Source organism: Musca vetustissima, unplaced genomic scaffold (assembly GCF_032173495.1).
Source record: "Musca vetustissima isolate MV318-11 ecotype Yass unplaced genomic scaffold, APGP_CSIRO_Mvet_v1 utg64289, whole genome shotgun sequence".
Taxonomy (NCBI): domain Eukaryota; kingdom Metazoa; phylum Arthropoda; class Insecta; order Diptera; family Muscidae; genus Musca; species Musca vetustissima.
The window spans coordinates 88,694-101,569 of record NW_026884172.1 but is presented as its reverse complement, the minus strand read 5'-3'; the positions used below and the strand labels follow the sequence as shown (position 1 = coordinate 101,569).

The window sequence follows — 12,876 nt, the reverse complement described above, 5'->3', positions numbered from 1 at the left end:
GGGTATAAAAATAGAAAAAATCATGTTTTCTGCCTTCCTACCAATTCGATGCTCGTATGGGATCTTAAGATGCAGATATATTAATCACTCAAAATAATATTTCAAACATTGACCTGCAAATTTGGCAACGTGTTACAATTAATTTAAGAACATAATACTTGAATTTATGTAATGTTATCTTTCTCGTTAAAAATAAGCGATGAATAATAATTATTATTATTATTATGAATAATTTTATTATAAAGCTACACAAAAAACACGTTCCAATTTTATATCAGAATCAGTATTTGTTTAGCTGTCGAATCGGAAAGATGAAGTTTAAGGGCATATGTGTTATCTATATTGGCGGATTTGGTGGCATTGGGCAGAAATGCATTGAAGAATTATTGAAGGAGGAAATTGGGCATATGTTTCTATTCGACGTGGTCGCAAATGATGAATATTTGGACAAATTTCAAAAGGAATTTTCGAATTCTAAAATTGAATTTGTTCCAGTTGATATGTCCAAAGTTGAAACCATTGAGAATGCCTATAAAATTGTTATGGACAAAATAGGACACATTGATATTGTGATCAATGGAAGTGGAATCTTGAATGAACGTCTGATTGATTTGACAGTGGCTGTTAACTTGGTAAGTCATCAATAAGTATTCTACAAAGGAGCAAATGCCAATATATATTTTTTGCTATTTACAGACGGGTGTTATCCATAGCAATTTAATAGCCTTAAATCATATGAGTAAGGCAAATGGTGGTCTTGGTGGAATTATAGTCAATATTGCCTCAGTGGCTGGTTTAGAACCGATGGCCATTGCTGCCGTGTACTCTGCAACAAAGAGTGCTGTTATTAGCTTCTCGAAAACAATGGCGGTAATTTAACGATTAATTTATTATATTTTTATTTGAATATAAATATTTGTATTTCTTTTCAGAACCCTTGCTATTATGAACACACTGGTGTAAGTTTTATTACAATTTGTCCCGGATCCACAACTACTAATATTATTAGAGACCTATCTCTAAAATCTACATTTCCACAATATTATGAAGAAATAAAGGAAACAATGGAAAATCATTCAAAACAATCACCAGAGAAATTAGCAAAAGCATTCGTCAGAATATTGGAAATCGCTGATAATGGAACACTGTGGACGGTAATTGGCGGAAAATTTGAAAAAGTTGATGAATGAACTGTAAATTGTTAAAAATAATAAAAAGCCAGTGAGCGGAGCAGTATAGTCGGACGGGGCCGACCATATGATACCCTACACAACTTCCACGAAAAACTAACTTTCTGTGGATCTATATTCTGAGCTTGAACCATCGATATTTGAACCATCTGGACCAACTAGAGGCCGACAATTATTACTAATGCTCAGTACAGCCCTTCTAATTACTTGTCCAGATTCCCTTCCCTTGTGTTGTAATGTTCTTATTCCCATTGGAGACTATAGATCGACTCGAAAAAACACAAAAAAAAATAAGTTTTCGGTCCACTTCATCACAATATTATTATCTGATCGTCACCGAAAAATGGAGACAATAACTGGAACTTCATGGAACATTTTAAAGCGATCAGAGCTATATTTCCGCCCTCTAGTGTTGTAAAGGGTTACTAAATAATATCTGAATACATAAGCACCTCCAACATTTGAGTACATACGACCATATAATTGGTATCAATTTAAAGATAAACCACTGGCCTTGTATATACAAACAACTTTTCGGGTCTATGTCTTTCAGGGGTAAATATATACGCTATAGAATACAAATTTTGTAATTTTTCACAGAAAAGTCAGGGTCCATTTGACCCGCTAAATATTGACCGATCCTTATCAAAACAGGCATGCTTATTCTATATAATTGTGGCCTCTAGAGCGACCAGAAAAACCGATAAAAATTAAGTATTTGGTCCATTTCATCCCTTAGATATTATCCGATCTTTACCAAAAACAATAGGGGTCTTCATTGGCCAGAACCCATCCTACATGCAAAATTTCGTGAAGATTGGTCCATAACTGTGGCCTGTATCGTGTTTACAAAATATAATGGACAGACGGACGGACGGACACACATGTCTAGATCGACTCAGCTAGTCGATATATAACGATCGGTATACTTAAAGGTGGGTCTAGGACCAATATTTCGCGGCGTTACAAACTTTTGGGGCTGCACAAAGCTATAATACCCTGACAACATAGTTGTGTAGGGTATAAAAATTGTACACTGCAGAAATCCGGAATTTTTACATAGAAATATTAAGGACATTACGAGGGCAACTATATATATTTCTGATCTAGTAAGCAGTTTAGAAAAAAGGCCACCACCCGAAAGACCAAGTAGAAAACGACATCTTGAAACGTGGTCTTTCAAATTGGATTAGATGCGCACAAGACCGGCGCGCTTCGAAATCCTTTCTAAGCTCGGCACAACAACCGTTCTGTAACAAACCAGCTAAGTAAGTATGTAAGCAATATCTAAATATTCAAATCGAAAGATATATAGAGACTTTGGTGCACTATTTACATAAAATCAGAGGAAAATATATATGGGAGATATATCTATATCTTAACCGAAATTCATGAATCTTAGCACACATCACTCTTGACTTAATTCAGTGCGCTATGCCAAATTTCGAGCAAATCGGAATATATATATATATAGGGACTTTGGTGCACCATTTACATAAAATCGGACGAAAATATATATGGGAGCTATATCTAAATCTGAACCGATGTTTGCAAAACTAAACCGATGTTTGCAATATATATGGGAGATATATCTGTATCTTAACCGAAATTAATGAATCTTAGCACACATCACTCTAGGCTCAATTCAGTACGTTTTGCCAAATTTCATAAAGTCACATGGACACAAAGACATAATAGCCTGTACCACATTGCCGACATATATATACCCTCGGCCTATGGTTTACGGATGTCTTAGGAATTACATACAGGTGTTTTATTGGCTTTTTATAAGGTATATGTTTTTATTAAACAGGTTTCGGATTACCAGAAGCAGTGGACCAATTGCTCCCATTTCCGGACTAAATATAGACGTGGTAAAGATAAAAGGTTGTGCAAAGTTTGGTTCAAATCAGACATTTCATTCTCATCATATTGAATTTATAAATATTATACATACAAATTTTTACCCTTTGTGGGAGAGGTACCTGAAGGAGTGTGCCAATAGATCCTATCTTCGGACCTGATCTATGCTTGGTAAAGATAATAGGTAGTAGTTCAATTTCGTTACAGTCATAATCGCGATAAAACAATCGGTTATGTTTTAACCGGTTATTATTGACAACTAATAAATAGCTACGCCTAAGTGTATGCAACATGTTTAAGCCTATTTTTTCATACAATTTATAACCCTTTGTGTTAACCCTTTCGGAACATACCTTACATAGGTAAATAATTAAAAATATGATTGCTATGAGATAAAATTAGAATTATATTTCCTGGGTAAATTCCCCCATGATATGGATTATTGTACTTTAAGCAATATGACAATTGGATTGGACAATTAAAAAATAACGCTTGTCAGAAGTGCAAAATTGTATGAACAATAACAAATATTAATTCCGGTACATGAAACCAATTACGCTCGTATTATTATTATAATAAAGAAAAGTTAATGATTATTATTACTATGCTAAATTGATGCAATAAAACAAAACACAACAAATACTGTGACAACAACTTGTTAAAAAATATAAAACAAAAAAAATTAAATGTTCGGATGTCAGTCAGCATGCATCAGCGTTATTATTTTGCACTTGACATTGACCTTTTGATGGCTGTTAAAATGTTTTACCCTGGCGATGAGCTGAATATAAAAATGCTGAACGGACAGACGGAGGAACATACGAATGGATACAAATTGCGATTCTTATATAAAACAATCAAATTCATTGTATCCATCACTTGAGCCACAACCGGCCAGCAAACCCAGCCACGGCATAGAGCTTGTCGTCTAATCAACTGCACATTTTGCTGCCACAAATCTGAAATGTTGGCGCTGTTGGTGATTTATTAAAGCTTCCGTCAATTAAGAGGAATTATTCTGCAAGTCCAGAATCACAGTCACATTACGCTGTGTTTTCATTTTCACTTTTCTGTTCAAATGCCAAGTACTTGAGAGGTTTAGAATAAATGAATGCAATTTCCAGATTTTTGTTTTAATTTTGTTTTTGTTTTTTATTATTTCAAATGAAATGAATAGGCTTATCTTAATGCTGCTGTCGTGATTTATATTAATATGAAAAAATGAGATAAGTAATTTTACACTTAAGAATTAAAATATAGTATAATAACACTGTGCGACACGAAAATTTTTCAATGGTTCTAATGTACCAAATATGTTTAGTTGGAGTCCCTGGACCACGAAAATACCTTTGGTTTTTCTGGGTCACTTCGAAAATTTATTTTATAACTGTAAATATAGAGAAAAACGTGGTTTCATGGATTTTCAATTTAAAACTCGAATAACTTATTTACTTTTTAACAGATTTATATTATTCTTTTTTTTCTTTCGAAGAATACAATTTTTCCTTTCAAACAAGATATATACTTGGTAAATCGGTTGAGGATTGGCTGAGTTACAGCGGTTGAAATGTGAAAAAATACGTATAAAATGACAAAATTTACCTTTCTTCGGGCTGTACGATGAAATTATGATATCAAGCCATATAAGTTTTATTCTATTACGGGGAAGAAAATTAAATTAGCTTTCGAAAATGATAAAAATCAAAAAAATCGGTTAAAAAATGTATGACTTATACACCTTTTTGTATTGATTCTATGCATATTCTCTAAAGGAACTATGGGTCTATCTCGTTTCCTTTAGCCTGTTGCAAACATAACGGTTTATAACAGGAAAAGATACAGACCCATATTTCCTTTAGAGAATATGCATAGAATCAATACAAAAATGTGTATAAGTCATCCATTTTTTAACCGGTTTTTATCATCTTCGAAAGCTAATTCAATTTTCTTCCCCGTAATACAATAAAACTTATATGGCTTGATGCCATAATTTCATCGTACAGCCCGAAGAAAAGTAAATTTTGTCATTTTATACGTATTTTTTCACATTTCAACCGCTGTAACTCAGCCAATCCTCAACCGATTTACCAAGTATATATCTTGTTTGAAAGGAAAAATTGTACTCTTCGAAAGAAAAATAAGAATAATATAAATCTGTTAAAAAGTAAATAAGTTATTCGAGTTTTAAATTGAAAATCCATGAAACCACGTTTTTCTCTATATTTACCGTTATAAAATAAATTTTCGAAGTGACCCAGAAAAACCAAAGGTATTTTCGTGGTCCAGAGACTCCAAATAAACAGAATTGGTACATTAGAACCCCTGAAAAAAATTTTTGTTATTTTGTAGCACAGTGTAATTCTATATAATAATATGGCGCAATGAAAAACAATAACTACATCTTTGTCTTGTAATAAAAGTACTATTTGGTATTAGATACATAGTTTTTAAATTGCCTATATAATGCTATAGGCTGATTTTTTGTATTTTTATTTTTTTTCCTATTTATTATCTATCTATATATACTATATATACTACATATATAAAAATGAATTGCTGTTCGTTAGTCTCGCTAAAACTCGAAAACGGCTGAACGGATCTTTCTTATCTTAGTCTGGAAATGTTCGTGGAGCTTCAGGGAAGGTTTAAAAGGTTCAAAAAATTTGAAAATCGCGAAAAATTTGCAAAAAAATTTTATGAAGCATATTTGCATTTCCACGAATTTAGTATCGAGCTATTTTTGTTGCACCACGTCATAGATGTTATTTTGAGATATTTTGGGTGAAAATTGGCCGCGTATCATTCCTCTAAGTCTACATTTGTCAATTATTGAAAATTTTTCCAAATATTTTATTATTATTTTGTTTTCAATTGGATTGACATTGTATTGAAACTATTTTATATGAGTATACCTAAAAATTTAAAAGTATATCATTGAATTAATTTACACGCGATCACTGTATGTACACATTATCCATAGAATGCACGTAAATGTTGCGGCAAATGCTGGGATGGAAAATCAGAAGACATTCAGAATGAAGTTCGTGCCCATTCAGGAAATTTGCTTGAAAATAATAATAATAGTTATAGTTCCATAGGAACATGTTGTTCCTTAAAGTACCAAATCAGATGGTATCATTTTATGGTGGTTTTATGGCTAACCATTTGTCAATATCTTTGAACTTATATACAGAACACCTCGCATATACCCGACACAAAAAATGTGTATCACAGACAAAACTAATATACAAGATATTTTCTCTGCAAAAATCTATCGTCAAGCTCAACTCGAAAGAGAACAATTAACGAAAAACCAGTAAACCAGCCAAGGCAAAATACCTAATGCGAAGGTTATACCAAAATTTACATCGAAAACATTTATTATAACAAAATATACCTATTCAGGTTGAACATGTGACTATAAAATTGCAAATTACAAAAACGGGGGTAAGAACTTAAACATATCGAAAAATTAAACGGGAAATATTTATGGCGTATTTTTAAAACGTTAAACAATAGTGCATTATTTCTGCGATGATATTATTTATTCACTGGAATCCATTATGCCTAATTATAGCCAACTCTTTGAGAAAATTCGGTCTTTATTTAAAATACCGAAAATGGGCGGGGACCAGTATGTAGGAGCTATATCGAAACTTGGACCTAAATAGAGATTTTTTTGCAAAAATGTGTCTTATCCCCCAATATACCGGAATGACATATTACAGCTATTACAATGGGAATGGTGATATATTAGGTTTTTCTAGGAAGATTTGACACCACTTGAGTAATGGTATGGAGGATACCATTATATGGGTGCTATCCAGAAACTTGAACTTGATAATTTTTTGTAATGATATTTTGTACTTAACCCTTTGAGCCCCGAATTTTTTTCCGTAATCATAGAACAATTTTCTGTTCCCCGATTTAATGCAACTATCCTAGATAGGATATGGACAAAATTTGACATCGCTATATCCTTGCATTCGGGAGATACAGTACATTTTTTATAAAAAATAAAAGGCCAATATCAAGAAAACCAAATGCAAAATCGACGAAAATATCATTTTAAATTATTCTCAATATTCTGTTTTACAAGAATCAAAAATAATTCTGATGACAGAATTCGTACATTTCGAATACGAAGCGATTTAAATAATTTGAACTGTATACACAAATTAGTACTGTACACATTTTTGCCCTCTTCTCTGTACTAAAAATCTCATAACTTTACCAAAAATTTGAATTTTTTTAGATTTTTTCGTGATATGTGTCGTCCATAATCTGGTCTTGACATAGGAAATCCAAAAAATGCATGTCTACTAACTATATAATAAATATAAGCTCTAAAACATTTTGTTGCCTGTGGGCAACATTGGGCCACAAAGGGTTAATGATGATCTAAAACAATTACAGCCAATTTGTTGAAAGCGTAACCAAACTCCCCAAAATACCGAATATTATATGTACCGTTATATAGGGGCTACCCCACAAAGGTGGGCCAATATTGATAACTTTTAGTAGGATCTGTGCTACCAAATAAAACAAGCAAACAACGAACTACAGATGATTAGGTTGAAAAACATACCCGAATCCCCAAAGGATCGAATAATGTGGAGGCTTTTGGGAAGCTTGGGCAAATTTTGTTAGGAACATTTTGTACTCAATGATGATCTAAAATATAAAATTAAGCCAAATTTCCAATATTATATATTGATAGTTTTAAGTAGAGATATTTTCTGCTCAGTAAGTATCCCTTATATTAAATAAGAAGCAATTCTGTTGAAGGCCGTGCCCAAGATCTTCCAAATACCGAATATTGAGAGCTACCATTATATGGGCGGTACCCCGAAACATTAATAATTTTTGGTACGGAAACTTTCTGCTCATTGACAAACCAAAATATAATAAAATTACTACCAATTCTGTTGAAAAAATCGTCGTTTTATGGGGGCTACCTTTAAAAGAGAACCAATATGGAATATTTCAATACCAAATATCCTAGGAGTAGTAATGTATGTGCCAATTTCAAAGCTCTCTCTTATAGTGGAGGGTATAAAAAGCTAACTTAATATTGGCCTACCATAATGAGGAAGTCTTATAAATATATTGGGAAAATGTAATTAAATTCGAAAGTCAAACTTATATGCGCATTTAAATTTATTAAAATTATTTATTGTTTTTAAACCCTCCACTATACCTTATAGTGGAGGGTTTAAAAACAAGTCTAAAATTCCGAGAATTATAAATCAACAATATTGCTGGGCAAGACAACGTTTGCCGGGCCCGCTAGTACATAATAAAAAAGTATCATTGTGATATCGAAAACATAGTAAAAATTAGCAGATTCTTGATCTGGAACAGAAATTTAGGATTCGAGCTCTATCGGTTCAAATTGTACAATTGTAGTACTATTTACTATACATTAGTACAAATTTCCAAACCACCTATATCTAACAATCAATATAACTCCTATTTCCCAAATTCAGATTCCATCCACAAAAATTCAAATTTAGTACTTCCTACAAATCCCAATCCTACAATTTCAAGTTTTTAGCTCTATCGTTTCAAATGCTACGAAATTGTACCAAATTTAGTAAATTTAGGACTTTTCAGATTTTTATGGCGCATTTATCCTACACTCCAGCAATGACGCCCAACGGTTCGCCAAATACAAATGGTAAAATATTTAGTACATTTTGTGCCAGCCATATCTGACATCTTCGGACTTGGAGTGACCTAACCGTAACCCCAAATTTCAAAGCTTTAAACTTAAGATTGACATGTGCCTTCATGTTCATAAGGAATTTTCCAACTCCCAGACAATGGACTAGATTTTGTAGCATAGAGCTATTAATCAAAATAAAATTCTATGTTGAGACATGTCCGCCTGTTGAAATCGCGATTTAGATTTAATGGAGCTTTAAAATTTTAACCGAATTGACTGTAATTTAGTAGAATGGGTTCGCATTAGGTAGCACATCTACCTACCAAAAATCAATATTAATCTTCTTTTAATGTGCGGTTAATATTACAATACCTACATATTGTATGTATATTGAGGAGTTTGGGTAACTTTTTAATAAGATTAGTGCAACCAATCTATAGCTCTAATTTGATATTATAGATTTTAAGTGGATATAAAATCAAACAAAAAACAATCAATAATCATTCACTTTTCGATAACGATGCGATGTTTCAAGTGGCCAAATTTTTTATCGAGTGTCTGTAGTTTTGTATTTTGACTTATCCGGGCAACAATCGATTTTAGATATTTCAAATGTCCACCTAATGGCGGAGGGTATTCATATTGTATACATACATCGATAAATCTTAAAGTCCATAGTCTAAATTGAAAAAAATAATGTTCGTTTTAACAAATTAAAGTACAAGCGAGGTAATCTCCTCACTTACTTAGTTCTTTCTTCTTTAATATTCAAATTAAAGAAAAACCAATACAAATTCACTTTACCACACAATCAATTTCCAATCAATTTAATCAACGGTGGAAGATAAAGCCCATAAAAAGTTGTTTGGGAAAAGAAACGCCCACCCAAGAGAACGTGAACAAAAAACTGAAATTGAACAATACCCCAATTTGCCAGTAGCTCAACGGTGTTTGAGATATATTTACCTATCGGGACAAGAGTGTAAACATACAATTAACACTAAACAACAGCAAACAAAACGCAATGTCAACTAATATTGGGATGTACCGAAAATATTTTAAATCATTTGATAAAGAAAATAACGCACGCGATATAAAATACATTAAAATTAATTAAGGACTCAACTATTTTACACTTTGAAAGATAGTTATGATTTCCAACAAACGATTTTTTAACTCCCATGCCAATATACCAACCCATAAATATAAAAAACCCCACTAACTTACAATCGCTTTTACGTACAATGTTTTTCCATGGAAGCCGTACAAACTATTGCAGGAGTTCACTTGAATTTGAATTTTATTGAAAACAATTGAGTGGTTGTTGTTGTTGATATTGATTTTGTCTTTATTCCTCTTTCAATCTTGTGTAAATGTATTTAGGGAGAAAAATGTATATAAGCCATAAAAAGAGATATTGAAATGAAAGCCTACGATAAAGTGCGGCAAATTGTTTTGTATTTAAGGGACAATATAAACACAAATAAAATAAAAACCTACAGCATACAAGAGGGGTATCAATGGTGCTTACAAGAATTAGTTTTGTTTTTGTTACTTCGTCGAATGAGTACTGGCATTTTCTCTTTCTATTCGAATATCAATACGTCCAGGTGTATGGAGCATAACTGTGCACTTACAGTAAAAAACGATTTTCAGGTAAAACATTCGCGGATATTTGTTCTCTTAAATTTTGCCATAATAAACACTACGAAGGTATGAAATATTTATTGTTTATGCTTGACCCCTCTTTTTGGATTTATTTTATTTGATAGTGCATATGCCCGCCATTTCCTTAGTGAATGTGAGAAATATTTATTATGTCGTTTTCACCAAAAACTACATGTGTCAGAAGAACTAATCAAACTACACGCCAATATTGACCATAACTAAAATGTTAATACCAAATTTAGCACGCATTAATTTAAATTTGCATAAGTACCCACCAATTGAAATTATATTTTCCAAATTCAGCATTCCAGTCCTATCGGTTCACCCAAATCAAAATTGTACTGAATTTAGTAGGGGAGAGGGGTGCACCTTTGAACAGCGCTCATAAAATCTTGGTTTAAATTTTTTCCGACCCGCGACCACATTTTTGTATATGCAATTTTGTTCTCTATCTGCGTAAACCACTTTGGCTAGCTTCTTCAGTTGTCGACAAATTGTGCATGGGTGACCATGTTTTCGCAGTGACATTGTAAACTTTTATTCTTTTGGTTGGAAGGGCGCAGGAAGAATTTAGTGACTGTTTTCTTTCGTTAAACAAATTTTTTGCATTTCAACAATTATTTCAAACATAACTAATGCATTTTCTTTCACATATATTTTCTACAAAAATTTTTATTATAAATTTCCGTAAAATACCACAAGGCCCCTTTGAACATACCCAGTAAACTCCATTAAAAAACGGAGTTTTTAACTTTTGGCTTCGATTTCTCAAAAATTTCAAATGGGCTAATAAGATTAAGGAATCGCTGTATTTTTCACCATATACATTTTTGTTTTTAAGTTATTTTATGTTTTAATAAATTTTGATCAGAATTTTTTTAATTTTCGAATATTTATATATATATATATATATATTTAATAAATAAATGCATTTCTGATATATATGAATACAAAACATTTATATTTGAACATAAACACTGTAACAAACCATGCCGTTCAAAAATACCAAGCTTTGTTCAAAGGTGCCCCCCTGGGGGGCAGTTTTGTACACTTTGACTTCCTCCATTAAAGCAGTAATAAATATGTATATCAAGCTTAAAGTATGTCATATGTATATTCATTTTGAAGGTTACTTTACTTTATGAGGCTTGAAAGAAGAAAGTGTTCAAAGGCGCCCCCCTCTCCCCTACCATTTAGTGCACATTAGTACAAATTTCTTATTTTATACAACCAATAGAAAAATTTCCCCAATTTTAGGATTCCAGCCCCACCGATTCATCCAAATCCAATTTTAGTACCATTTAGTACACTTACTTACTTATCTGGCTTGTGACAGAACTTTCGTTCCATAAGCCGAACTTAAAAAAGATTTTCAGGCGTGTCGGCCTTTTGCACAGTTTCGAATTTGAAAGACCATGTTAGACAATATTGTCTTCCCCTTGGTCTTTCCATCTAATTCGTGGCCTTGAGCTGGAGCATCTCCATTCTCACAATATGATCTAGCCAACGTAGTCGCTGAAGTTCGATATGTGTGACAATGCCTATGTCCGAGAATAGCTGGTGCAACTCATGGTTGATTGGACGGCGATATTTACTGTTGACGCAGATCGGCCCATAGATCTTTCGGAGAAATTTTCTCTCAAACACTTTATGAGCTGCCTCATCTACCTGCATAAGTACCCATGCTTAAGATCCATATAAAAGAACGGGTAGTATCAGCGTCTTGTAGAGTGTGAGTTTGGCGGTGGCCTTGTTTCTAAACTGCATACTTAGACCATAGTAGTATCTGTTGACCAACACTATTCTCCTCCGAATTTCAAAACTGATGTCATTAGTTTTATTTATGGCGGTACAAAGGTATATAAAATCTTTGACTACCTCGAAGCTGTAGTTCTCAAGTTCCATAGATGGTCCGAGTCTACTAGACGTCTTGCGCTTGTGCATGCTCCTGACCAGCATCTGACCACCAGTCTAGAATAGTTCGGTAACCCATCGGCTCCTGCTTTATTATTCTTCAGCCGATTGATTGCTATTCTGACCTCATCTTGGCCAGGTGATATACACTCTATACCGTCATCTATTATTGGTTCTGGGGTATCCTCTTCACCGATACTATTTTATACCAGAAGCTTTTCAAAATGCTCCTTCCAGATCCTCAACAATTGTACCAAATTTAGTACCATTTAGTACACATAAGTATGTATTTCCAAAATTGCCTACAACGTATACATGAGTACACATTTCCAAAACCACCTCCTTATATCCATTCCGAATTTCAAGCTTATAACTATATCCGTTCACATGCTACGAAATTGTACCAAAATTAGTACATTTTAGTACAATTCGTACTCTAATTGGCAAAAACCGTTTAGCACATATATTGTTATCAGTGCGCATAGCTCTTTAAAACTAATTTGATTAATTTAATTAAAAAAAATTTAAACATTTCGATCCACCCTATTGAATTTTTATTTGCCTCTTGCAGAA

The 12,876-nt window shown here is 32.9% G+C and overlaps 1 protein-coding gene across 1 annotated transcript; it reads left to right on the top strand.

Annotated features, from left to right (window-relative positions):
• The first annotated feature begins 311 nt into the window (after nt 1–311).
• On the top strand, nt 312–1,190 carry LOC133331184 (alcohol dehydrogenase 1-like). Its single transcript, XM_061539580.1, has 3 exons — nt 312–632; nt 697–870; nt 933–1,190. The coding sequence occupies exons 1-3, from the start codon at nt 312–314 to the stop codon at nt 1,188–1,190; spliced, it is 753 nt and encodes a 250-aa protein (XP_061395564.1).
• The last annotated feature ends 11,686 nt before the right edge of the window (nt 1,191–12,876 follow it).